This window comes from Pan paniscus, chromosome 6 (assembly GCF_029289425.2).
Source record: "Pan paniscus chromosome 6, NHGRI_mPanPan1-v2.0_pri, whole genome shotgun sequence".
Lineage (NCBI taxonomy): Eukaryota > Metazoa > Chordata > Mammalia > Primates > Hominidae > Pan > Pan paniscus.
This window is the reverse complement of record NC_073255.2, coordinates 19,668,479-19,693,394: the sequence shown is the minus strand read 5'-3', so window position 1 is coordinate 19,693,394 and position 24,916 is coordinate 19,668,479. Positions and strand designations below refer to the sequence as shown.

The 24,916-nt window shown below is 36.8% G+C and overlaps 1 protein-coding gene across 19 annotated transcripts in view; it reads left to right on the top strand.

The window, feature by feature from the left end:
• DGKB (diacylglycerol kinase beta) overlaps positions 1 to 24,916 on the top strand; it is an 835,560-nt gene that overhangs the window by 123,497 nt on the left and 687,147 nt on the right. For all 19 annotated transcript variants that reach the window (XM_034963734.3, XM_057302827.2, XM_057302829.2 and 16 more), the window contains exon 2: positions 10,812 to 11,068. In XM_034963734.3, coding sequence (XP_034819625.1) covers positions 10,999 to 11,068 — 70 coding nt within the window. In that variant the 5' untranslated portion in view covers positions 10,812 to 10,998. The remainder of the gene's footprint in view (positions 1 to 10,811; positions 11,069 to 24,916) is intronic.

The window sequence follows — 24,916 nt, the reverse complement described above, 5'->3', positions numbered from 1 at the left end:
ACAAAACATGTCCTACAAAATGGATCTTTTCTTTTTCTGGGTTTAGAACCTTTTTCTTTTTCCAGTGTACTATGCTTGATTTCTGTTTTTTTTTGTTTTTTTTTTTTGACTTTCACTATTTTAGCTATTCCTCTCTGCAAAGTCCAAAGCAAGAAGAAAACTTGGAGTAAATATTTATATTCAACTACCAAAGCCCTTCCTTATTATTCACTTCAGAGGGAGATGAGAATTGATAAACAATATGCACCTGGCTATATAATGTAAGAATGGTAAATTAAATTAAACACACACACAAACACACACACACACACACACTTCTTTCAGCATATGCTAAAATGTAAAAATGGTAACAATAATAACTTAATAAATTAAGAGTTAAACATACACACACATATACTTCTTTCAGCATATGTTAAAATATAATAATAATAACTGGAATAGTAACAGTATTTTAATTTCATTTTATATGTGTCAAATGTTACCTGAAGTAACTTGTTGTAGTTATTATTGCATAACCAACTTCCAATAATTAGTGCTGTAAAATAATCGTTTTACTGTCTTTATAGATTTGGTAGGGCAGGAATTCAGAATGGGCATAGTAGAATTGGCTTGTTTCTGTTCTATGGTATCCTGGTAGCTCAGCTGAGAAAACTTCAAGGTTGGAGAATGGGGCTACTAGGCAGACAGCTTGGGCTGCAATCATCTGAAGGCGTCTTTACTCATGTTTGGGGGTGGAAGCTGGCTTGCTGACTGTGACTTCAGCTGGGCTGTTTCCTGTTACACTTATACATGGCTTCTTCAAGTGATCTCTTCACATGAGCTACTTTGAGCATTCTTAGGATATGTTGGCAAGCTTCCAAGAACAAGTACCCCAAGAAAGAAAGGCTGAAGTGTGTGACAATTTATGATGTACATGCAGAGCATCACTTCTGCTATAAGGTATAGCTTCAGAAAGTCACAAAGGTATTAAGCGCAAGGGGAGAAGCCATAGACACCACCTGCTGAAGAAGTATAACAGTGTTCCTGAAGACCATGTGAGATGAAAGATATTGTATCATCATTCTTGGAAAATAGGATCTATCATAGCATTTTACATTATTTTATATTGAGAAGATTCTATCCCTATGGATAGAATCTATCTTTATTTTCACCTAACCTGCCAGTCTCAATACTAAAAGATATTTTAAAATCCTAAGTGAAAAGAAAGAGAATAGAAAATTCACTTGAAGGAACTTTCTTAACAAGAATAAGATAATAAACCAAATTCAAAATCTTAACTTTAAAAACATACACAGTACAAAGCTTGCTATATTTTCCTCTTTTGCGTCACCAAAGATTTCCCTTGAATTTTTTCTTTTAGATTTTTTGTGTCAGCAGAGTCCAAAAATAACACAATTATGAATTTTATATTAAGCCACCCACATACTCCTCTAAAAGAGTTTAGATTTCCAATCTTTTCCCCCGTATCTGTACTGTATATATGACCAATTTCAATTCTACTAATAAAAGCAATTCTATTTGTAAAAGCAAAGAGAAAATAACCATTATTGAGAGTCTCTTATTTGTTATGTACTGTGCACATGCTATTTCTTTAAATGCTAATGCTCTGTGAAGTGGGAGATATTATCTACTTTTCATGAGAAAGGAAATTGAGGCTCAGATAGATTTAATGATTCACTACACAGTGAAGACACATAGCTCAGAAACTGAATGAGGATGCAGGTCTATCTAACTCAAATGTGTAAGAATATGATTATTTGTCCTTTAGATTCCTTAGTCTATAAATTAATAATTAAGAGCAAGCTGATTGTTATAGCTCTAAGTTAATGAATAGTAATATGCAATTGGCTTTTAACTCTGCTCTTTTTACTATGTCTTTAGTGAGATCACTTCACCACATTTTTATGTAATTTTTTCACATATTCACACTGTTATTTCCCTCTTCCCCCATCATTTCCTCCTAACTCAACTCTCAGTTCATCACTAAGACTTATACATCATTGAGAAAACAGAAGTAATCAACCAGGCATCCTCCATTTCCTAAACACTAAATCCACAAAACTACTTGCATCTGTATCCATCCTTAAGATTAATTTTGGCCCTCACAGACTTTCTGGGACTTATCTCCCCCTCTTTTCTAAGGAGTTTAAAACACTACTCAACTTCTCTCCCCTGAAGTTTGAACCAGTCTCACTAATAAACTCTTCTCATTAACTTTAAAATCGATTCCAGTAATTTCTACAAGAAAAAAAAAAGTTTCTCGATTTCACATTTTTTCTCTGGATAACTACTTCTGTCTCTCTGCTTCTCACAATCATACTCTCCAAGGATTGATGAGTCAGTCTTCACTTCCTGTACTCAGTTTCACCATGCCACCTTTACTATCTAACTTGCCCAGCTTCAAAGAAATTGCTATTGCTAAAGTCACCAGTGGCCACCATTTTGCCAATGGATGCTTCAATTGTCATTTAATTGCTCAGAAACTTTTGAAAAGTGTCTTCTAGTCTCTCCTTGAGGGATTCTTTTCTTTCTCTTCTGTTGTCTTTTTTGACACCATTTTCTTTCACTTGTTTTTAGGGGATGGGGTGAGGTAGGATAAAGTGGGGGAGGCTTTTTCCACCTCTAATCTCTAAATATAAGAACTCGTCTCCTCAGAGTTTGTTCTCTGTCTCTTTCTTCCACTACACTCTTGCCCCATATGTGATGGATAGTGTCTATTTTTCCCCTTTAGATCCTCCCGTTATCCTTGTCTTGAGGCTCTGTGCCTCTTGAGATTGTTTGAAATTGGTGAGACTGATCAGTGGTGGTCTGTGTCCTCTGGCTTATGGTGGGGTTTGGTCAGTGTGAGGCACTGGAGGAGAATGGAGATTTGGAGGATAACATTAGGGAATTTATTACTCCACCTCATGCCCAGCTAGGTCATCCAAAAAGAAATGTGTCCTGTTATCAAAGGAAATGACTCCTGTCTCAGTCCATTTTGTGCTGCTCTTAATAGAATTACTGATACTGGGTAATTTATACTAAAGAGAAATTTATTTTATAACAGTATTAGAGGCTGGGAAATGCAAGATCTAGGTGCCAGCATCTGGTGAGGGCCTTCTTGCTGCATCGTCACATGGTGGAAGATGGAAGGGCGAAGGGCCAAAGGGGCAAAGGAGCCTGAACTTGCCCTTTTATAAAGGCATTAATCCCATCTAGAAGGGTGGAACCGTCCTGGCCTAAATACACCTCAAAGGTCCCACTTGATAATATTGTTACAATGGCAATTAAATTTCAGCATCAGTGAGGGGGACAAATATTCAAATTATAGCTACTCCTATCAGATGACCCTCTATATACAGCTACTCTGGGGTTTGTTAGCTAAAACATCCATAGTCCCTTCAGGATGTTCAATAAGTTTCCTACTATTGCTAGTTCAGGATCCTGCATTAGTCTCCAATAGCTTTCCTTACCTGTCCACATTTCCTAAATAATCTTTTCATTAAACTCTTAATTATCAATTTTAAGTGTGCCATCTGTTTCCTACTGGGATCCTGACATGTGGGATTCTTCACTAGGAAACAAACACCAAGATGGAGATAGGGATGCAAACACATATCAGATAATTATTCCTATGAAACACAAAAAGGGGAAAAAAGCAAGCAGAGTTGGGCAAGGAAAGCTTTCAGATTGTAATACAAAACTGATGCTTTTGAAAAGAGAAGGGGATATGCAGGGTTGGTCAGAAATAGCCTCAGACCACAGTGCAGACCCGATAAATTCTCAACCAGCCCATTGGGGAGCTCTGGAACAAATATGGACCATTTAAGGGGTCTCCATTGGACAGAAATATCATGGTCCTAATACATCCATCATCTTTTTGTTATTGATTCTTGTCTGGGAAAAGTGTGAGCTCAGTTCAAAACCTAAGTTGACTTCTGAAGACAAGAAGAAGTACAGGCTGTAAGAAGTACAGACTGCTAATTGCAGTCTTTGCCCTGAATGGCAAGTTCTATTTTGAAGCAGAGCTTAGGGGAATAGCTTCTTTGTCAGCACGTCAGGCAAACAGCCATTCCCAATTCTTCAAATATCATCTATACAGAAAACTGATAATATTATACCTCTTATCTCTTATCTTAGCTCTAAGCTTAACTCAAAATCTACTAGTACATTCAATTCAGATATATGATAATCATCTCAACTTAATACATCCCAAAACAACATAGTGATTTTTCTGTTCTCATCAATCCTGGTTCTATTCTAGTATTTGGAAATTGTTTAAATTCTACCTTTCCATTTCCCGCACTCAAGCCAAAATACAGGAGTCATTCTTGATCCCCTCTTTCTGCACAGAACTTATCCTATTCATTTTCAAGTCCTACTTCAAAAATATGTCTTAAGTTCAGTTTTCAACCTTGATCTTTATTGCCATTCTGTAAAGCCACCAGCTCTGACACAATATTGGAACAGCCTCTTAATTGGTCTTCCCCCTTCCATTCTTGTCCTATTCATATCCACTGATTAAAGTGGACTTCTTAAAATATAAATCATTCATGTTAATCTCCTGCACAAAAATATTTCAATGGTTTCATAATTTACTTATGACAAATTGTACTGTCCTTAACATGGCCTCTAATAATCTCAATTATGTAGCTCTTTTTAATTTTTCCAGTCTAATCATGTGCTCCTTTACTTCTTGCTTACCAGGATCCAGTCGTAACCGACTTCTTTTGAGATTTTATAATATTTGTAGTTTTTTTCTTTACTTCTAAGTTTCTGCTCAGAATGTTTTTAATCTTCATTCAAGTTTAAAATTATTTAACTTTTGTCAGTTAGTTTAAATAAACCTGGCTTTCTGAATTGCTCTCTGAATCTCTTAAATGAAATCAGGACTTCCTGTTGTAGTTTTATAGACTTTGATGCCTTTTTTCATATAACTTATCACAGTTTGCATTTATTTGTGGGTGTAGTTGGTTTAGTTATTGTAGCTCTTTCCCCCTAAACACAATTTAATAGCTCACGTATCATATCTGTTTAGCATAACGCTACATCCCCAGTGTCTGGCATGATGCCTTGCATCTCATTCATTGGGTCTCAAATTTAGACTTCTTTTTATGGTTAAATGAACAAGCAATTATAAACCAACCTATAGAATTTATATTCCATGTAATTTCATCCTACTTCTTCAGCAATTCTGTAGTTTTTATTTTGGCTCTGCATCCTTTCCCATCCCTAGGATTTTTTTCTGTTGGAAATCTTACAGTTTGGAGTTTATGACCTTTGAGACCCAGTATACGTATATTCTTCAGTATGTCTTTTTTTTTTTTTTTGAGACGGAGTCTCGCTCTGTCGCCCAGGCTGGAGTGCAGTGGTGCCATCTCGGCTCACTGCAAGCTCCGCCTCCTGGGTTCACGCCATTCTGCTGCCTCAGCCTCCCGAGTAGCTGGGACTACAGGTGCCCACCACCACGCTCTGTTAATTTTTTTGTATTTTTAGTAGAGACGGGGTTTCACCGTGTTAGCCAGGATGGTCTCGATCTCCTGACCTCGTGATCCGCCCGCCTTGGCCTCCCAAAGTCCTGGGATTACAGGCATGAGCCACCGCTCCCGGCCCAGTATGTCTTAATGTTTATTAACTTCTCTTCAATTATTGAAGTCATGAAATACTGACTTCTAATAATTACTTATAAATCTACACTTAATGTGACTCACAGATGATGCGTCCAACCCAATAGATTGACTCATCTATATATTGCCGAATGGCTTCTTCACGAGGAGGTTGATTTCTTGCCTAATTATAGGGATTGTGCTTTAGCCCAGGTACAATGGCCCAAAGAGCTTTCTTCAACTCTTCCAACGTAGTTATTTCCTGCTACAAACTAAGCAAAGTGGCACATCCACTGACTAGAAGAGAAAGCCAGAATTAGACTGCTTGCTAAAAGCCAGCAAAGTGGATCCCTCCTGACACTCATTTTATGTGCCTAAAGAAAGACTTCTGCAGGGGAACAGGAAACTTGTGAATGCACCGCAGGGAATCTCCGCTGAATATTGTCACATTCTTTCTACCCATTTATGAAGAGGCGGGGACTATAAGAATGTGCTGCCATCATTTTCATTATCTTCTGAGGCATGAGATATAGCTGTGCCTCTGTATTTGAAATTACACGTGAAATATTTCTTTTTTCATAGGCTTGTGTATGCCAGTTCAGCTAGTAAAAAGATTTGACTAAGAAAAAATTCCTCACTTGTAACCAACCCTTATTTTTACTATTTAGCTACATGTCATATCACATGATGAGGGTTAGAACTATGAGAATTATGAGAAACCAATGGCTTACACTAGAAGAAAGGTGAGAAAGAGAGGATTTATTCAAAGCATTTTGGTATTGGAATAAACCAAATCCAACAGCCAAAGTAAATTTACTTTGAGCCTCTCAGAGATACCATTATTTTGTAAATATCACTTGTCAAAATGCAAATAGGGGTAGATCAATCCAGAGAAGCTGTCCTTGTTATAAAAAGTGAAGACCTAAGTTGACCAGGTCATGCTAAATCAAAGAAAGTTAAGTGGTGTTTTTGTTAGATATTGATAAATAATTTAAAAATATACTTGGTGGTCATGTGTACGTGTTGTTATGGTAAATGGGTTAGCTGACATCACAAGGCATCCCTTGGGAATGATGCTTATTTATATGGAGTTAGTTTTACTTAAAAAATTCACAAAATGTGTGAAATAATGCCACCCATTTTCAACTGTAAAAGCTTTGTACCTGAAAGTGCACTTCTTTTTTTTTTTTTTAATGCCCATTCAGTTGAAGAAAATGGATGTAGTCCCTAGGAAAACTGAAACCCAGAGTGACTTCTGTTCTTGTCTCCTTTATGCACTATTTTCTCTTTCTCAACCTCAGGGCCTCCTTCTAATTAATTCTTCCACTCAACCTTTTCTTTAGGAACAAAAAGGAAATAAGTGAATTCATTCAAGAAATATTCATTGACCTGAGACTATATACCAAGCACTCTTCTAAGCACTGGGAAAACAGCAGTGAACAAATGAACAAAAATTCCTGCCCTCCATGGGGCTTACATCGTGGAGTGTAGCGCAGGATGGTGATGCAGAATCTAATATATAGGTTGGATGAAAATCAAGGGCAAACCTAGTACTTTTAGGTGTTTTGTCCTTTTTGTGAAATTCCATCAGGGCTCAAAACAACTTATATTTCCCCTAATTGTAGTGTGTGGAGACAAATGTTAAATAATATAAATAAATGAAGTATTTGATGTTAAAATGTTATATTCAAAACAAATTTAAAAAATGAATGAAGGGATGGTCTGTATGAGTGTGCAATTTTAAATTCGATAACCAGGTGAGCCTTGATACATGGTTAGCATTCCTGTACAGATCTAAGGATGGCAGTTCACCAGTCATTTTAAATTTGAATTTCTCATAATGAACTGGGGGATATTTTTCTTCCTTTTTTTCTTTCTTTCTTTTTTTTTTTTTTTTGACACAGGGCCTTGCTCTGTCACCGAGGATGGAGTACAATGGTGCAATCAAAGCCCACTGCAACCTCTACCTCCTGGGCCCATGCAATCCTCCCACCTCAGCCTCCTGAGTAGCTGAGACTACAGGCACATGCTACCATGCCCAGCTAATTTTTGTATTTTTGGTAGAGACAGGGTTTCTCCATGTTGCCCAGGCTGGTCTAGAACTCCTGAGCTCAAGTGATCCACCCACCTTGGCCTCCCAAAGTGCTGGGATTACAGGCTTGAGCCACTGTGCCCAGCTGGGGGATTTTAATTAATTTCAGAGCAGGTAGGCAGGTGGAAAGATATAATTAAGATAATTATTACAATTATAACTTATTAATTAACTTGTTGTTGGTAATTTGTCAGACAGGCCTCAGGAATCATCCTAGTTCATGACCATCCAAGGACACCAAGGGGGTTTGGGAAATGGCCATGTTAAGAAAGGGAGAGAGCTCAGGGAGCAAGTTAAGAAGCTATCACAACAATGCAAGTGAGAGAGAAAGGAACTCAATGAAGATACTGACATTTCAGAAATGTAAGAGTGATCAGGTTTCTGGGTTTTTTTGTAGTCCTTTTGTTGTATCTTATTTCCCTGAGGATAATGCCCAAGCCTCTTTATTTAGTATTGAAATCCCTTCAAAAACAACCTATTGCTGTGTGCTCCAATCACCTATATTTACAAAAACAGGTGGTGGACCAAATTTGTTCCCTGATTAGTTATTTGCTTACCCCTGTCTAGTTTATGTGGGCCTCCTATCCCTAACACATAGCCGCCATATTAAAGTTGTCTATTTAGTACAAGAAACTTCTGGGTTTGCAGCCAACATGTCACCATTTCAGGTAGTAAGGTGGAGGAAAAGAATAAAAGGTTGAAAGGGCACTTGCCAGCAACTATTTCCTCTAATAGAACTTTTCTATATGCTTCACCAACATCTACTTACATCTCATTGGCCACTTCTTCATGTAAGAAACCTAGGGAATGCAGTCATTTAAACAGATTTATTTTCACTATCTTTCTTGTTACCAAGTAAGCAAAAGAGAATGGATACTGGGTGGGCTTGGAGCAGTCTGTGCTACACCTACCAGATTCAGTCACCAGTGTCACTTTCTCTATGTGTCAAAAGGGGAGACTATTAGCACCTACCTCACAGAGTTGCTTTCTGAAAATTGAATGACCTAATACAGTCATGTGATTAGGAGACTGCCTTTCGCTAACTGTAAGCTCTCAATAAAGCTGACACATTGTTGGAATAGCATTATTTTCATCTTTTTATGTTTTGATCTTTGCTCTATCTTCATTGCCTAGAAAGCTTTCTGGCAGACAGCAAGGCTCAACAAATATTTGAATAAACAAATAAACCGTTGTTATTACCAGTTAAGATTTTTGCATTGTTGGCAATTAAAAACTTATTCTGGCTCACTTAATCCTTGACTTTAAAAAAAGTTATTAAAATTTAATTAACAAATAATAATTGTATGTATTTATAGGGTGCAGTGTGATGTCTTGGTATATGTATACATTTAATCCTTTTTTTTTTTTTTTAAGACAGAGTCTTGCTGTGTTGCCCAGGCTGGAGTACAGCAGCATAATCACAGCTCACTGCAGCCTCAGCCTCCTGGGCTCCAGTGATTCTCCCACCTCAGCTCCCCCACTATTCCCCCTGAGTAGCTGAGACCACAGATGTGCACCACTACATCCAACTAATTTTTTTTCTGTAGAGATGGGGTCTCATTATGTTGTCCAGGCTGGTCTCAAACACCTGGGCTCATTCCATCCTCCTGCCTCAGCCTCCCAGTGTGCTGGGATTATAGGCATTAGCCACCTGCCTGGCCTTAATCCTTTATTAAAAGAATATCACAAGCTTCTGGAAGTGACAAGATAGCTGGAGAGTCAGGTTTAGACAGGAATGAGTATCCAATTATTTCTGTTATGATTTAGGTACAGCTGTTTTCACCCTGTCATTGAATCACTCCACTCAACATTTAAAGCCCTGGGAGACAGGGTGTAATGTGCCAATGTGACAGAATCATCTGTCTCCCTTTGGTTAGAGGAGGACAGAACACATCATTTCACAGTCCCACCAAAACTGCCTGTAACCAGAGAGAGACAGACAGTTAGGATGAAATTAGTGTGAAAGATGAAATCAGCAGAAGGAAACTGGGTGGAAGATGTCCACAATTGTCATTGCATATTCCCATTCTCTTTCACTTGTGTTGCTTCCCCAAACCCATGGTTGCCCCTGGGAGAGAAAAGAGAAAAGATATCCAGCAGTTTGGTCTCTGTGAGCACATCAATATCATCATTTCCCCATTGTATATTAAACTACCATATTGTAAAACAGAGTACAGGGACGTGACCCCACGAGACCAAAAAGAACAGTTTTTAAAGACAAGGATGACAGGATTTGACAGTGAGGTCCTGGGGTTGATATTGGAAGACAGTAAAGAGATGTTGAAGAAAGGCAAGGCACTAAGACCAAATGAGTCTTGTCTGTAGAAGTAAGGTGACTTTAAGTAATGACATCTGTATAAATAAACCTTGCAATGATTACAGTTTTACAAAAAAGTAGCTCTTACTAAATACTTCATTTTCTGTAAAGAATACAGTGCCAATCTGGCTGATTATTGAGCAATTGATTATAGTCTCTGATAAAAATGTTGAAACCAGATGGTTTTTCATTTTGTTTGCCTTTACAGATATAGCCAGTGAATGTAGGTCCATGACAACCTAGAGATTTATTTTAAAGCATGATTCACAATAGAATCATCTACTGTCATTACACAAGTCTTTCAGACATTTGGAATTGCTTTAATTTGGCCAATCTTTTGAATTTTTTTAAATGATAAAACTAAAACTTAATCTTTATTTGATTGCTAGAACAAATTATATGACTTCTCCAAAATTAATTCATATGATTGGAAATATATATGCTAGTGCTGATGAACATTCCAAGCAATTATTGGCAGTCTATACTGTAAACTAGCAAATCATATGTATAGGGAGCTAGAGAGCTTATTTTAGCCTCCTTGGATAATTTAGGTCTAGATTTTATATGTAATGTTTACATTTTAAAAAATTGGTACAGACTGATAAAAATGATACCACTGTCTACTCGTGGAATGTGGAGTTTGTAAAACTCGACATAAAAATGTACATTTATGAAAATGTGCTTTATAAGATTCTTCTCACAATTTGTACTCTTAATTTATATGATTTAAAAAGTATTTAACATTCAACACCTTGACATTTTTTTCCTTTGTGCAATCATGTTAATCTTTTGATCTTGATGTTTTTTTTTTTTGCAGTTCTTTAACACATTATTGAAATTACAAGCATCCAAAGCAGTTTCATGTGGACAGATTGCATATTTTGAAAGCCTGAGGTATTTTATCATGAAACATGCCATGTGGAATCTTTGAAGCATAGACCTCTGCGCAACACCTGAATAAAGAATCTTTTACCTGGTATGTGACAGAGCTTCTCACCACCACCATGACAAACCAGGAAAAATGGGCCCACCTCAGCCCTTCGGAATTTTCCCAACTTCAGAAATATGCTGAGTGTAAGTATTCATATTGATATTATGAGATTATTTGACATTTGTGCTAGACAAAGTATCATTTATTTATAAGAATGGATCGTAGATCCTGTTCTTCATGGGGATAGATCCAGCTCTGCCTTTTGTGTTTACAAGTCAGGTTGACTTGAGACTACCTTTTTGACACAAGAGAAAGGAAAAGGTAAATTAAATCAAGTATTACATCTTGAAGGAAAGGAACTAAAATGTTAGATGCAAAATTAGGCTGGGAAAACACTCTAGCTGTAATAGAAATAAAGCAGAGGATGAGACAGCCTGGCAAAATGGAGAGTGGTAATACTGTAACAGACAAGGAGAAGGACAAACGGGCACAGAGAGTGAGAAGGAAGGAAAAAGAGGAGAAAAAAGCAATGCTGTGCTTGAGACAGTATGGTCTGACTCATAGATATCAAGAGGGAGGGAAAAGGGAGAGGTGTGTGTGTGTGTGTGTGTGTTAAAAGAGAGTAGGAAGCAGGGAGTCATAGATACATTATGGAATTAGAATCAGAGGTTGTAAAAGAAAGAGCTGTCAGGACCTCAAGTTAGGACCGCACAACTTTTTTAGTGTGTGCATTGATACAAGTGATAGGCTATGATCATTCACTTCACTGTAAGTTTTTTTTTTTAATATTGTTTCTTTGCATATGTAGAGTAAGACTTTATTTATAAGAAATTTGTTTTTATTCTAGATTTTCAGGAATATGTCTTTTTCATAAAGTGACTTTCAACCATAAATATGAACAGCAGTTGGGTCAGGTGTTGAAGAGAGAAAAAGAAACAACTAATTAATAGCAGGCATCAAAAGGCTTGGAAAATGATGAGTACAGAAAAAGCAATATAGAGAGAATGCAATAAGAATGATAAGAATAGAAAGAATAACATGGTGACAGGGAGAATAAAATGCAAGAAGTGGAAAGGAGAAAAAGAACCAAACAGCACATGATAGTGAATGAGGTAAAAATTAAGGCATCTGGGCAACTTATGCAGAAAGATGTTGTGGGATATAAGAGATGTGTATCAGGAATGAGTTGGATGATATTATAAAGTAGAAGCAGAGAAAAGGGTTAAACACATATAGGGACTTAGAACATGAAGATAGATGTGATGGTAATAGCGAATACTATCACTCACATTAATTATAGAGTACATATTATGAGCCAGGAACACTAATAAATGCTTCATGTATATTATCTGAAAAGACCAGTTTCAAAGGTATTCTAGAAGCTTCCTAATCTGTGGATTGAATGAGGGTATGAGAATGCTGCTGGGTATTTGTAAGGAAGTTCCACATCTATAATTTCATAGGCATTTTAAAAAACTTTAAAAAAATGCCTATGACTATTGACTGAGTCAATAATAATAAAAATATGATTACAAAATATATATTTGGAAATTTTGACATAACTTATGGTTCTCACACTCAAAACTGTTTAGAGCCTCTGAATGTACAATATATGCATTTATCATATTAAGAATATTTACATTTAGGTTTTGGAGGCGTAGGCAGAAGGACTGCTTGAGCCCAGCAGTTCATGACTAGACTGGGCAAAACAGTGAGACCCTGTCTCTGTGGAAAAAAAAAAAATTAGCCCAGCATGGTGGCACGCACATGGAGTCCCAGCTACTTGGCAGGCTGAGGTGAGAGTATTGCTGGAGCCCAGGAGGCTGAGGCTGCAGTGAGCCATTGTGCCACTGCACTCTACCATGGCTGACAGCCAGACCCTGTCCAAAAAAAAAAAAAAAAGAAGAAGAAGAGTAAAGAAAATTTCGTTCAGAATGGCCTAATTCTTCTTTTTCACTTGCAGTCTTATACTCAATACTTTCTAAATTGGTTAAAAATTGATTTGCCTATGATTTCAAATTTCCATATGCTCTGCTCTTTGCTGCTGTGGTAATCCAATCATTAAGTAAATATTTCTGAGCATCTTCTTTAGAATGAGTTTTCTGCTTGGTGCTGCAGGAGATGCAAATATGAAGAGATATGTGTCCTCCCTTCAAGGAATTTATAGTTTAAAGAAGGCTAGAAACTAATAGATAAATAATTCTATGTCTAGCCAGAATATTGTATGTGATACAAGCAGACTTTAAGGTTATATGGGGTTTTACAATTCCGTGGAGATAGGAACGGAAAGGGAAGTCTTCATACAAGAGGGAGGATTTGAAACAAATCTTTAAAAATTAGGTTTAAGGTAAATGACAAAGGAAATGATATGGATAAAAAGGAAAATTTAGCATAAATTTGAGGAAGGGAGGTGAGGCACATTTAGCCCATCACAATTGAAGGGAGTGAGTGAAGTCTGTAAGAATGAAAGGGTATCAAAATATGCCGTACTTGAGTCAAACAATGAAGTCATTGTACAGTTTTAAGTGGTAGAGTGACAGAAGCAATGTTATGCTTCGAGAAGTTTACTTTGACGACTGAGAAGATGGTATATGGTGATGGAAAGATTCTAGAGACTAGAGACTAGTTAGTAGGGTATTGGTGTAGACTGTATAACGTAGATCATGAAAGACGACTGGAAAAGTGGGGATTCAGATTTTATAATATTGAAATTAACAGAGGATATCTTGGAAAGTAATAAAATACAACAACTGACAGAGAGAGAGAGAGAGGAAGAGAGAGAGTGATCTGAAATTTTCCTCCAGCTTTAAAAGAAGGGATTATGATATCTGTCAAGTAAAGAAAGCATTGAGTTTGGCTTAGGTTATGTTGAATTTGGCTTGTTTATTAAAATATATTTTCCAGTGTTTAAGTACTTATAAGAAAAGTTCCTGTATTATATGAAACATTACTATAAAATATATAAATTATTGCTATGATAGCTAACATATTATTCATAATTGCTATTGCTCAGATACAGAAATTCTATTTGAATTGATTAGCAGAAAGACATTTCTACTAAATTATTCAATGTATTATAGGCTGCTACTTGTATTTCATTGGCTAACGAATATGGAGGTACATTTAATTATATCATAAGAATGCACAAATCAGTAATAAATTTGTGAAAATTCCTAAAACAAGTGGTAATAAAAATTATAAATATAAAATTCATAATATACTGAGACAAAGATCAATGGATGTTCAGTAAATTGGTAGTATGAAATGTCACACTGAGTGTAAGAGCATTATTAAAATGGATTCTATGAGAAGACGAATGAACAGATTAGCTGTGACTTTTAAAGAAATAGTGCCAATTCCATGATTATTACGCTATTTTTAAATAACGAAGACAACATGAAAAGTGCTAGATTTACTGCTCCAAGGACTTTCCTGAATAATTAGGAAGCAAAGAATATCATGATTAGAAAGTATTCTTGTGTAATAAATTGCCAGTGCCAAAATATAACAGGAAACAAACATCATCCTGAAGATTATAGAAGTCATTCATTTTTCATGCTGTTCAATATGCATGATCAGTTTATCGGGGGCTTTAAAGATTAGATTTTTCATGTTGCAATGCAGTATTGGTAAGTGACATTCCTCCATACTCTTATTAGAAAAATGATACAATGCATTCACTTTCTTGAGTTTGATTTGTATCTTTTAATAAGAATTTCTTTATGTACATTAAAGAAGTATAAAAAATCAAGTTATTGATTTAAAGTTAAATTTGCAACATGCTAAGATTATATTTGGTATATATCAAATAAGTGTTTTGTTTGCTTTCTTGGAATAAGGTAGGGCTGTGGAACTATTGGGCAAGATGAGTGAGCTCATGGGACACCAATTCCAGCAAAACCAAATCATTCAATGTTGGACCTAGAGAATCCCATAAAGATAATTGTCTCAAGTTATCTGATTTTACATTTCCTCCACAATTGCCAGAATGCACCCTGTAACTATGATTGTTCTCCTAAATGCTAGGCTTTTCTTAAAAATAATTAAGGATAAGTAGGGTGATACTGGCACAGCATTCCTGGATAGGTATCTAGCATACCAGACAGCTTGTGTTTAAATACTGATCCTACCATACTTCAGATATCTGACTTTGGGTAACTTAATATATCTGTGTTTTATATGGAAAAAAATATGTCCAGTGCTGTAAGTATTAAGTTGAATGAATCAGTATATATGAAGTATGAATTAGTATATATGAAGAAATGAGAGCCGTGCCTGGCAAATTGCTAGTGATATGACTGTTTACAATTATTATCTTACTAGAGAGGGAGTGTGTTCTTCTGGCTGTTTGAACATATTGTTGATGATCAAGTAGAAAAGAGCCACAGTTTGGAGCATGAAGAGTCAGTGTCTGTTTTTCTGCCACTAGATTAGACTCTTCTCACAAGGTAGAAGCTTCTGGTGTAATTGGCAGCCTCCGCTCTGTGTTGTCCCTACAAATGCCGAAGGCAGCTGATATGGAGCCTGCTGTAACTGCCTACAGCATGCTGTGACCGTGCTCCGGTTTAGGGTTTCAGGCTGAGTCACTCCATGGGAAGCATTTCCCTTGATATGTGGGAGAGGAGTATAATTTTCTTCCTCACTCTTGATATAAAGTCATCCAAACTGTTGTTATAGGATAGAAAGCTCTCACTCCTGCCCTTTAGAGAATTAAGCTTATCACATTATTGGTCTGTCGGTGCTTTCTGCTGTGGTTCCACGTCACAGCAAAGGGTTAAGAAACTCCTGGGCTTTTCATGGATAACAATATTTTCTATGTGAAATCTACGTGATATTTCCAAATGATTCATTATCTGCCCACGTATTGTCACTTAGGGTTAGCTTTTTATTTGCTATATATAATGTGTGTTATATAGCATGCAAATTATTTTTGAAAAATACTGTGTTATTATGGTGGGAACCTTTCCAAACTTTCATAAATTTCATACAGTTTATAGCAGCTGGCATTGTGAGGAGTTGCAAAATTACGGTGAATTTGTTCTTTTCAATAAGGACGAATGTGCATAATGTTTGGACCTGGTGTGCAGTTTCTTCCATTGCAGTGAGGCATGTGGTGTGACTTAGTGGAAAGAGCTTTGGTTTTGCAGGCAAATATTTGATGGTGTGGAATCCCAGCCCTGTTTTCTACTTATTAGTGGTATGGCCTTCGTAATGTAACATAAACTACCTGAGCCTCAGCTTTCTCACTTGAAAAAGTAGAATCCCACCTCAAAATCTTGTTGTAGGATTTAATGAGACTATAATCAGCGTCATACTAAATAATGGATTTTTAGTGCCTTACTGTAAATAGTATACAAGTGTTAACTCATTTAATCCTCGCAGTAAGCCTCAGAGGGAGACAAATTATTGCTGTTTATGGCATAGTAGCTGGACCAGAACTGTGGCACAATAAGTGATAACAAAGGTCAAAACAGTAATAATTTCTTTATGTTTTTCATGAAGATTGATATGTTAATAAACAGGTTCTTAGTCATGTTTCCAAAATAGGAAAAGCTAGAATCCAGGATTCAGATAGTATGATATCTCGGTCATGAAAGGGGAGAGAGAGAGACTTGACCTCCTTACAGGTGTGTAGTCAATTTATTTTTAGGCAAATTTAGATCACACGCTAGCCCTCTTGCCCGTTTGTCATGCTGAGATTAGCTTTTACTTCTGTCCTGAGCCCTGTGTTAGATTGGCTCTATTTTGGGAGGCCCAGCCACTTATTGATAATTACCCTCTTTGTATGAGACAGAAGGATAAATGGCACAGGGCCATTTCCCGGTGTCTGAGAACACATAATTTGATGTCAGACAAAACTGGGTTTGAAGGCTAGTGCTGTGATGTATTCTTCAGTTTCCTCATGGAGTTGCCTTGCTGATTAAATATGGAAATGTATGTGAAGTGCTTGGAATTTAATATATTACTGTTATAATTAGGATTGTGATAGTGGTGGCTGAGGCAGTTGAATATGAAATGTGGACTTTTAAAATATTTAAGCCTTTTCAGTTAAAACACTTATCTGAAATGTTTTGACTTACCAGAAATGTCTTGACTTTACCCTGACACTTGGTCTGAAACTTGAATCTGCAACTGTTTTAGGTAGTGCATATCTCTCATTTCTGACTCTTTCTTCTGATTCACACTGATTAACTCAGCAGTTCCTGGCTCTGACCCAGATTATATTTCTAGAATATATGTTGGCTTCATATATTCTTTTGCCTCATCTCTGGCTCTGGTTCCTATTTGTTGTACTGCTTCAGACACAATTTCCTGTTGGTGGCTTCTCTGTGTCCATATGTCTTAAATCTTTCAATACCTAAATTTTGCAATAGTAAAAGAAAAAAGTAACTATGAATGTCTAAACTCCCATAATTTTTGTACCCTAAAGATGCAAAACTTTGGGTAAGCTCTTTTCAGACTTGACCTCCCCCCAAAAAATCCATTTGAGTCCAATTTATGGTCAAGCAAACATTGATACTGAAGTAATGGCATCTGTGGAATATTGGTCAAAGTGAGCCAAATCATGCCATGTCTGAAAAATTTACAAAGTCTTAGTGGGCTAACACAACAGAAGTTTATTTTTTGCTCATATTACATTTCCAATCTGAGTCAGCAAGTGGTTTCATCTCACATTGTCTACAATGAAGTCCCAGTCAGATGGAGCAGCCATGAGCTTTAAAAATTGGCAGTTGCTGTGACAGAGAGAGAAAGAGAGAGAGAGAGAGCACTCGTGACTATGTGCTGGCTCTGATACCTTCTCCCTGCAAGTGATATGCTAATATTTCTTTGGCCTAAGCAATTCACGTGACCATATTTAACTTTAAGGGAGTAGCATTTCTTCCATCTGCCCAGTGCCAGGGGAGAACTGAGATATTTGGTGAAAACTACTAATTTGGCCATTATCAAGGAGTAAAATAGAACCTACCATTTACCTTGGGACATTAGCCAAGTCATCACAATTTCTTTATACTTTCATTTCATCCCCTCAGTTTATACTGAAGATAATAATCCCTACCTATAAAATGATAGCTCTTATTTTTATTAGTAATATTATTATAACAATTTATAACAAAAATTATCACTAAGGCTTATGTATCTTAAGTTGATACTTTATCCTTAACTCAGTGATGGTTTACAGGTTGTGATTCACTAGAATTTTCCAAGTTTCCTTAGTTACCACTTTCCACATTATTATAGGAAGTGCCACAGTAAATAATAAATAAATAGAGTACACAAGCTAGAGGAACTTAACCGTATTCATTATTCAGCAGCCTGTTCGGAGAGACAGATCCGGTGGCAAATGATGACAAAGCAATGAAATGCATTCTCTGAATGTTACGTATGCAAGATTCTTGGAGAGCTTTTAACTCTGCGCATATGGATAGAAGTTGAGAGTGGAATGGGGTTTTAATTTGAATAGAAAGTATTGAGTAGAGGTGGGGGAAGAAAAGAAACTCCAAGCAGTTAACAGAGCATGTGGAGAAGCAGGAATGAGTGTTACGTATCAGGGAAGAACTTGATGTGTGTGTTGGTTTATAGACATATTTGTGTATGAGCATGCATGTGATGCATGTGTGTACATGGGCATGAGTCTAAGCCTGAAGGTAAGGCTGAAGAATTTAGCAATAGTCACAAAAAGTGGGTCTTTAGATGCCATTGATAAAATATTTTCCATCAACATTGCCTAACAATGAAATAAATACACTCCTGAGAAGAAGTCAAGTCAAGCCCCTCTCCCCTTTCCTTATGGAGATGTTAAAATCCAAATCCTGGAGTCTAGCTTTTCCTATTCCTGAAACATGATTAAGAACCTATTTATTAACAAATCAATCTTCATAAAAACACAAACATAAACATAAATCTTCATAAAGACATAAACATAAATCAATATCTTCAATATTAATTCTGGAGGTAGTAAAATATCTGAAGATATTGAAGATTTTAATTCTGGAGATAGCAAAATTGTAAGATTTAAATTTCAGAAAGAAGTAAATAAATTGTATCTTTGATGAAAAGGAGACTAAAAACCTATTAGGAGATTATTTTACTAGGGCAGCCTATTGAATATGCGGGGTTCCATGAAGGTTAAGGCATTGTTAACAGAGAGAGAGATAAGCACATGTTACAGGGAGTATCTAGAGGCAGAATGAACCAAATTCAATCACCAACTGAATATGGAGACTAAGGAAGAAGGATGGGGCATTTCAGCTTTTAGAAGTAAGTCAGTGTGGCTCACCCAATCCAGGAAAGGAAAACAGAAAGAAATAATTTAGAGGGAAAGTAGAGTGGTTTGATTTTGGACATATTGAACCTTAAGTTCACAGGTTATCAGATTGAGATATAAATTAGATACTTGGAAATGCATATCTGAAGCTCAAGAAAGAAATCAGAGCCAGACATGTAGAATGGGTGTGCCTTTGCATTGTGAGTAGTTATCAAATCATGGGCATAGATGAGATGGTTTAGTGGAAGCAGATTGAGCAAGGAGAGAAGGATGGAGATGAAACTCTAGAAAGATTTATTTATAAGACAGTTGGAAGATGAGATCTCCATGAAAACAACTGAGAAATTGTAACCAGAAAGAAAGAAGAGAATAAGTGATTGAAAGTATTCCACAATCCAAAGAAGAAACGTGTTTTCAAAAAATGAGATTGAACTTGAGATAATAACCAAAACGCAACCAGAGTCTTTATCATTTAGAATGTCATTGGTGATTTTAATATGGATTTTTTTTAAAAAACAATAATAGATGAAATGGATGGAAAACAGGAAAGACAGAGAGAACACATGTAAGCTACTCTTTATATAATTTCACCATGAAAACAAAGTGGAAGGATTATAACTAAAGTAAACAGTGTAAATAGAGGGATTTTGTTCTTCTGCATAGGAGAGAAAGACATGTTCACAGGGGACAAGTGGAAGATTTAAAACAGAAAGGAAATAATTTGTGACAAAAGAGTGTGATCCTAAGGCCAAATCTTGATTTTTGTTTTTGGTTTTATTCAGTTTGCTTGAGTCTATATCAATTGTTTATTTCCTTAACTTATTAGTTTTGGCCATCAGCAACTTATGTAACCTTTTCTAAACTAATTTTCTCAACTGTGTAATTAAGAAAATAAAAAAGACTATTTCAAAGTTCGTTATAAGACCCAAATAAAATAATGTGTGGAAATGCATTGTAAACTGCAAACCACCATATGTAAGTTAATTATTGCTTTCGTTGTTATTATTAGGATGTACTGAGTTATTGTTCTAGTCTCTTTTCTTTTTCTATAGTTCTATATCTTGGCTTCTCTGAGATATATTATTTATTGAATTTTGCAATTTGCTTTGGTGAGACTATGTGAGAAATGTCCTTCTGCTTATAGTGGTCTGATTTTCTTCTTTTACCTCTTGGAACGTAAATAAACGTAGTTTATCTTCAAATCCATTAGGAGCAACGATTATTTTCTGATACTCAAAAAGGTATTTTACAAGAAAGACCATTGCCCAGACTGTGGAAGGTCTGAGATTATTTCTGTAATAACTGTGTAGTAGCCTGCTGCGGATCCTCGGATGCTAGGAGAAGACATGAGACTCCTGGCTCTGAGACAAAGAACTGTATTAATTATGTCATAGCAAACAGCATGTACCTCATGTTTTTTTTCTGTCCCCCTACTTTAGTTTTATTGGGAAACATGAAAAGGGCCAGGTCACATCTGCACAAGCAGAGAGTTGTGTCGGGAGGAAATCCCCAAATTTAGGGAATCTGAGTCTTTTATAAAGCACAACAAACACATCTTCTTTTTGCTCAAAGGAGAGTTATAATCTCTGTCTCCCAAGGTTGTCCACTACAAAAACATCCTTGGAATGACAGTCTGGAACATAGGCTGTAGATGCTTCTGCTTGTGAAATGTACAGAAACATGAAGGAAACATTGAGAATTATCTTTCAATAAATATTAGCATATAGTAGCCATTAGCATCATTATCAGTGTCCAGAAGGTAATCAAAATACATATTTCCCCATCAGGTTGCCTTTTGGTCCATGTAAATATATCCTCAGATTTGTGCACAGAAGTCTCCTTGTCTTGGTCTCTCACCGTTTATTTTTCTCCCTTTGCCCTATGACTAGGTTCTCAGATACATCTTATTTGTGCCCTACTTTTTCAAAGTAGGAGATTTACTCACTTTTCTGTATTTATCCAGGAAGAATGAAGGGGAATTCATGTAATTGCTGTGTTTAATAGAACCTAGCCATGAAAAATAGTCTTAATTCTTCCATTTCATTTTAAAAAACTAAGTCTCTTAACACACAGATATTCACACACATACATGCACACATGCACACACACGTGCATGTGTGTGCACACAGTTTTTCTTACAAATATTAGTTATCATTAAGTTATTTTCAGTACTTTATTATAAAATGAACATAGAAAAATAAATAATTTGGGGCAAGAGGTCAAATGACCCTAATCCAGCTGCAGTAACTTCTTTTGTAAAATGCCTTCAAAACTCTTGCAAGTGAATGAAACTCCAGCATGCCATTGATATCCCACATGGTGTCATAGTGTCTTTAGAGGAGGCTGTGTTGCTTTTTGAGTGACTGCAGCTGCCAAATGATGAAAAACTTCTAGAATATTTTTCAGGTTAGTTTCTTACTGAATCAAGACAATCCATTGTCTCTTGAAACATACCCCAAAACTGAGGTCAGTGGAAAATGAAAGCTTTGGGGTAGGATATCAGGAAAGGAATAAAATACTAGTAACTACAGCTTTGACTTTGAAAGGAGAGTTCCCCAGATATTTACAAAGTTCTGCTAAATATTTCTGGTTTACAGCCTCACTATGGATATTAGAGAATAGTCATGGTATTTTTTTGTGTGAAATTTCTGCCTAATAAAATTATTTCTCTAGAAATGGGCTCTTAAAAGCTCTGCCTTGGTTAGAAGGAATTCAAAGAGGAAGTCTGTAATGAACAAACCTCCACAGCATCCATGGAACAGAGAGAATAGATTCTGATTATTCATAGGATATGATTTGGTATGACTGCTGTAAAACTCTGTTACTAATATCAGATTAGCTGTTTCTAGTGGGAAAAAAATCAACACATACAATTTTTTAAAAAAGTACTGGTCAGATGCATTTTATATAAACCTTCCTGGAGGGCACATTTTACTTTCCACTCTCCTCCCCATACTCATCTTGCAGATGCCAGAATTAAAGATAATGGTCCTTAAACATTTTTTATTTCCGGGGCCAGAAATACTGCCCAGCGATCTCTAGAGCCTTCTCTCTTCCTAGGTATCAGATGATATCCAGTGCCTTCTCCCTCCCTTGGTTTCAAAGACATGAGGCATTGCTCTCAGCATTTCTGGGAAGTATTTCTGAAGTAGCAATAACTGCAGCCACAAGCCACTTATGAGGCACTACTATGTGATACCCCTCAATTAATAATATGTTTTGTCTTTTCCAAAGCTGCTTTCTAGTGAAGGCATCTTGAAGGATTTTTTCTTCTCCTATTGGCTGCCATAATCATAGAGTTCCGTGTTAATTTTCCTCTTGTTACCTTATCTACAGTATGATCAAACAAGCATGGAGTTCAGAATTTAAAAATAACACCATTAACATAAGGATTGCTTCACGCAATCCCTCAAAGAATCCATCTTGGAGAAACAGACATTCCTAAAGTGTTCACCGATAAAATTCCAGGTGTTCTAGAATTGCATATTGCTCCACTGTTCCTGGGTCTACATTTCACAAAACATGAGAGAGCTTTTCCTCCTCCCTTCTAGTTTCCCTGTCACAGATTCTTTCAAGTGCTTGGGTATCTAAAACCTTCCAGTGTCAAAAAAGCTTATACTTTGTGTGTGACTTCTTTTCCCGACAGCCTGTAGGCTGAGATATCTGAAAATTTTCTCATGGTACTTTCTGACTTTTATCTGATTATACAAGTAGGCACAAAGGCATTTAAGGGGAGCATGATAAGATGTCAGACACTTTCTTCCGTAAGTGGTAATGAATAATGGGTCAATACCAAAAAGAAGTTAGAATTTGCAGACAGCATGGGTAGCAGAAGGTGGGGTGCCTTTTTGAGGAGAATGCCATGAGCTTGCCCATGATGCACCCCTACCCATGAAGGTAAAGATTGGAAATTCTCATTCCAACCATCTAACACCTGCACCCACCTGTCAGCTTTCAATAAGACACATCATCTGAGTTGATTTATGATCTTTGCCTCATGAACCATTTCTATTTTTTTTCTAGGTTGTTGATAAACTTCTAACTTACATTCTTGCTTAGCAACATTAGTTAGCAACATTAGTCTGGTTGCAAATTCTGGCTCCACATGTGTCACTTCTCTGATCTCCTCTGGCAACTTCAGGGGCTCTTCAGCACAGTTTGCCCAGATGCAGATAATGTCCTACATTCAGACTACTGAGTGTTATGTCAATAATCACTGTGGGAAAATGTGGACGCTGATGCCCAGAAATGGACTACATAATAATGGTGACTTGAGAGTCTTTGTCCAGAATTTGTCTTCATCTGTTAATGCAGAAACTTTAGACTGCTTACACTTTTCTCAGAGTATTGCAAGATAGGAGCTCTAGTAGTATGCTACTGCCAGAACCCAAGCAAATCCAATACCGTGACATGTTGTCCAACTCTAGGAAGTAATTCCTTAGAAGTATAATTTACTAGTATGTACTAAATACTCTCTCAGATAGTACTGGTAGCAGGAGGTGGGGTGTCGTTTTGAGGGGAATTCATGAGCTTGCCCATGTTGTTACTCGCTTTCCCATGAAGGTGAGGATTGGAAATTCTTATTCCAACTGTCTAAGGCATCTACCAATATGTCAGCTTTCAATAAGACACATCGTATGAGTTGATTTATGATCTTTGCCTCTTCAACTATTTCATTTTTTTTCTTGGTTGTCAGTAACCTCTGACTTCCCATCTTGCTTCTGTTTGAATTAATGGAAATCACAGGGATGCTCAGACATCTTGGAGAGATTTATGTTGTCGGGCAGAGCTTGGCACTAGGCTATATATTACTCCCACCAGCTCTTAACTGAGTCTCAATTGGTTCTATTTTCCTAAGCCTTCCTCTCTAATGTCCTTTTTAAAAACTTTCTAGTATATTACAAAATTGCATTTATTTTATCTGCTCTTGTCTAGGTTGTTAAGAACTTGCATATGTATCTTGGCATTTTCTAAACTACTGAAGATTTACTTTATAAACTACTGATGACACAGACCTCAGCAAAACAGTGGTGCTGCCACCTTCTCCAAGTTTCTCCAGATTTTCCTCCATAAGCCACCTCGAAGCTGACATTCCAGCCTCCCACATTTCACATTCATTTCGGAGTTCATATTTCTGTTGTGTATATACTGCTTGTTCAAATTTTCTTTCCCTATAACTTTCTCAATAGCCTGACAAATATTTTGAGTTTTCAGTGCCTAGTGACATGTAGCAGAAGCTATGCTACTTATGCATCATTGTCTACAACACAGGATCTGTGTGGAGATTACCCAGATATTATGTAGACCACTAAACTAAACCATACCCCCCGTAAGTCTTTCTTCTCCATAAGGCATCTCCACATTTTAAAAATAAACAATGCACAATAAATAAGGGATAAGTTATTCTGTAACAGGCTCCTTGACCCAATATTTCCTGGAAGAAATTTCTTTGAGGGATAAATCTGATAAACATACATAATATGGGTTAGTTATGACTTTGGAGTAGAAACAGCATTTTCAAAGAGTAGGTTCTTTCATCAAGTCCACTGCTAGAGGCTGAGATTTCTCTGTGTAGTCTGCCTCTCTCTCTCTCTCTCTCTCTCTCTCTCTCTCTCTCTCTCTCTCTCTCTCTCTCTCTCTCTCTCTCTCTCTCTCTCTCCCCCTCTCCCTCTCCCTCTCCCTCTCCCTCTCCCTCTCCCTGTCTTTCTGCCCCGCAAATGCTCTA